This window comes from Lytechinus pictus, chromosome 9 (genome assembly GCF_037042905.1).
Source record: "Lytechinus pictus isolate F3 Inbred chromosome 9, Lp3.0, whole genome shotgun sequence".
Taxonomy (NCBI): Eukaryota; Metazoa; Echinodermata; class Echinoidea; order Temnopleuroida; family Toxopneustidae; genus Lytechinus; species Lytechinus pictus.
Genome location: NC_087253.1, coordinates 2,056,947 through 2,060,280, shown reverse-complemented (window position 1 = coordinate 2,060,280; position 3,334 = coordinate 2,056,947). Strand labels below are relative to the sequence as shown.

Below are 3,334 nucleotides of genomic sequence, written 5' to 3'. Positions count from 1 at the left end.
TTTTGTAGCGCCATATGTCGCACGACCTAGCGACCCGTTGTACGACTACTACAACCGATCGTACAAGGCTACGACCCATTGTGCGACACACCGCACCACCTGTCGCGCGAGGTGTTGGCCTATAAATACGACACGCGATGCGGCTTTCTTCATTACAACCGCTGATGCCTGACGAGACGCTGCTACAGTGAACAAGACACAACCAAAATACAAGTATCGGCATGGCCCCAAAGAGATCAAGGAAAAAGAGGAAAAATCAGCCTGATGAGGAGGAAGGGCCCCAGCCTATACCCGTGGCCGAGGAGAAAGCTACTGCTTCTGTCATAGCTGGTGATGAGGGTGATGAATTTCGTGAAGCCCAGACCGAGGATGATGAAATGCTGCAGGAAGGGGGCCAAGATCCACCAGCCGCCGCCAGTGATGAGAACAACGTGACAGATGGCCATGCTACCTGCGGTATCACCAAAGCCATGGAGCAGGAGCTGGCCGAGTTTTTCGCTGACAATGAGTTCATCTACGACAAGAGCAAGGTGGACTTCAAAAACTCTAAGAAGAAGGAGCGCAAGTACATGGAGATGGCGGAAAAGCTGGGAGTCACCGGTAAGTAGTAGCTGAAAAATATGCACATTCCGATTTATTGATGATGTTTATTAGTTAAACATGCCAATTTTTTGGATGTTTACTAATTTCTTGCTTCTACATTTTGTATATTTTCAGTGGCCGACATCAGACTATGGTATAAAAGCCAGAGGACCATCCTGGGGAAGATGAAGACCGCTGGAAAGAAGAGTGGTCAGAAGGCCATCGTCCTTACCCCCAGGCAGAGATGGGTCAATAACAACCTTGGTTTTCTGACGAAGCACATAGTCCATCGGTCACAGGGCTGCCAACTGGGCCACCTCAGTGCCCGAATTACTGAAGCAGCCTCCGACGAAGAGGGTTTAGATGGGGAGGGTCCAGATGCCAGCCAAGCACCCAGCTCCAACCAAGTCTCCAGCCAGGGGGCTGCACCTCCCAAGAAGAGGCAGAAGAGGGGGTCGCCCACCGATGTGGACAAGGCCCTCCTGGAATTCATCAGAACATCCACCGAGCAGACGGCCATCCGGAGCCAGGTGGATGCGGCACTCACCCAAGGCGCTGACGAGAGGCAGGCCTGGCTAGAATGGATGCTGCAGGCCGTCCGCCCACTCCCAAGACCCCTCTGGCGAGAGTTCACCAGGGACACTTTCAACTTGGTGAGCCGCTACCAGGATCGGGCGGACCACCTTTCCACCACCCCAGTATCTCGCCCCAGCACTCCCCAGATGATCCAGCCACTCAGGCCTCAGTCAGCGCCGATCGGCTTCACCCAGGACGCTCCACCTGCTTCCTTCCTTGGGATGCTCGGGCCAAGCAGCACCTGGACCCCTCAGAACGCTCAGGGAGGATTTCAGCAGCCCAATTTACAGGCCCCCTTCCAGCAGCAGGCCCCCTTCCAGCAGCAGCGTACCCCCTTCCAGCAGCAGCACCCCCACTTCCAGCAAAAACAGCAGGCCCCCTTTCAGCAGCAGCAGCAAGGAGGCACCAACAGCGCCAACACATCAATCATCACCCAGTTGAACTTGTCAGATGAAGAAGATGAACAGTGAACTTTTGTTAGGATTGTTTTTATTGTTACTTGACGAACTCTCTCAACTCAAATTATAATTTGACTATTTTGGAACATTTATTTCAAACTTTTTTAAACATTTACTCGGTGAATAGAATTCATTTTCGTTAACAAAATGTCTTGAAAAAAATATATAATTTTTAAAACAACATGATTAATGACAATATAACATTTGTTATATCTGTACATCTTTTTTATTCTCATAAATCACGTTTTTTCAAAAATGTTTTTTTTTTTTTCAAATACATGCTATTAAAGGAGAATCAACGTTTATTATTTCAAACATTTCATTGTCAAAGAAATTTGTGTTTAAAATAAATGTTGACATGATCATTCATTTCTTCTTTGAAATGATTCATTCCACTAAATCAAGGAGGCAGCAACAGCGCCGTCACATCAATCATCATCCATTTGAACTTGTCAGACTTGTCAAATAAAGAAAATGAACAGTGAACTTTTGTTTGGATTGTTATTGTTACTTGATGAACTCTCTCAATTTAATTTACAACTGACCCATTTTGGAACATTTATTTCAAACTTTATTTTAAACATTAACATGGTCAATAAAATTAATTATCGTTAATAAAATGTCTTTGAAAAATATATATCATGTTTAAAACAACAGGATTAATGACAACATAAAATATGTAATATCTGTACATCTTTTTTATTCTCATAAATCACATTTTTTCAAACATGTTCTCCTTCATTATTTTATTTCAAACACATGTTATTAAGGAGAGTTAACTTTTTAAATTTCAAACTACCTTTCGATGTAAAAGTAATGTATGTTTAAAATAACTGTTGACATGGTCATTCATTTCTACTTTGAAATGATTCATTCCACAAAATCATGATCGAAGTTTACATGCCATTTTTATGGCAGAGTCTGTGCTGTATCCCAAGTAGTGCGCCAAGTGGCAGTCTATATCATGTGTTGTTGCCAGGGCAGGCTTCCAACTGGACTGTTGTAGTAGTGCTTCAGGTAAGTTCTCAGCTTTTTGCCCTCTTTGTTTGCCTGGTAGCCTCCGCCAACTCGTTCAACATCCTGCAGAACTGCTGCGTTTCTCCATGCCCCATGGATGTGGTTGCCCAACTCATCTTCATGGTCAACGTCAATGTTCTGAAGCCCAGGAAAACGATCTCTCATTAGGTTGTGGAGGCACATGCAGGCCATAATGACTGTCCTGGCTTTTTCTGGATCAAGCTGTAGGGTACTCAACAAGCATCTCCAGCGATGGGCAAGGATGCCAAAGCTGTTCTCCACCACACGGAGAGCCCTCGAGAGACGGTAGTTGAAGATTCTCTCCTCGTCGGTCTGCTTACGGTTGGAGTACGGCTTCTGCATCCATGTCCTGAGAGGGAAGGCGTCGTCCCCAATTAAGAAGTAAGGGGTGTCTCGGTCATCATCTGGCAGGGGCTCTGGATCTGGCAGGCCAAGAGTACCATTCTTCAGTCCACGTCTCAGCGGGCTGTGGTTGAAGACCTGGGCATCCGATGATGAACCGGGATTACCAACGTCAGCCCAGAGGAACTTGTAATTGCCATCAACTAGGGCCAAGAGGATGAGGCTGTAGAAACCCTTGTAGTTGTAGTAGATCGTACCAGAGCCTGGTGGATTTCTGATGGCCACGTGTTTTCCGTCCAAGGCTCCGCAGACATGATGAAAGTTCCATCTGTCAGCGT

At 46.0% G+C, this 3,334-nt stretch overlaps 1 protein-coding gene across 1 annotated transcript; it reads left to right on the top strand.

The window, feature by feature from the left end:
• The first annotated feature begins 221 nt into the window (after positions 1-221).
• LOC135155552 (uncharacterized) lies at positions 222-1,628 on the top strand. Its single transcript, XM_064105021.1, has 2 exons — positions 222-600; positions 718-1,628. Exons 1-2 carry the CDS (start codon positions 222-224, stop codon positions 1,626-1,628), a joined length of 1,290 nt encoding a protein of 429 aa, XP_063961091.1.
• Positions 1,629-3,334: the final 1,706 nt, after the last annotated feature.

Excerpts from the sequence above, each read along its gene's own strand:
- LOC135155552 (XM_064105021.1), top strand. The coding sequence starts at position 222 with ATGGCCCCAAAGAGATCAAGGAAAAAGAGGAAAAATCAGCCTGATGAG. Across the intron at positions 601-717 it reads GGAAAAGCTGGGAGTCACCG|TGGCCGACATCAGACTATGG; the intron begins GTAAGTAGTAGC and ends GTATATTTTCAG.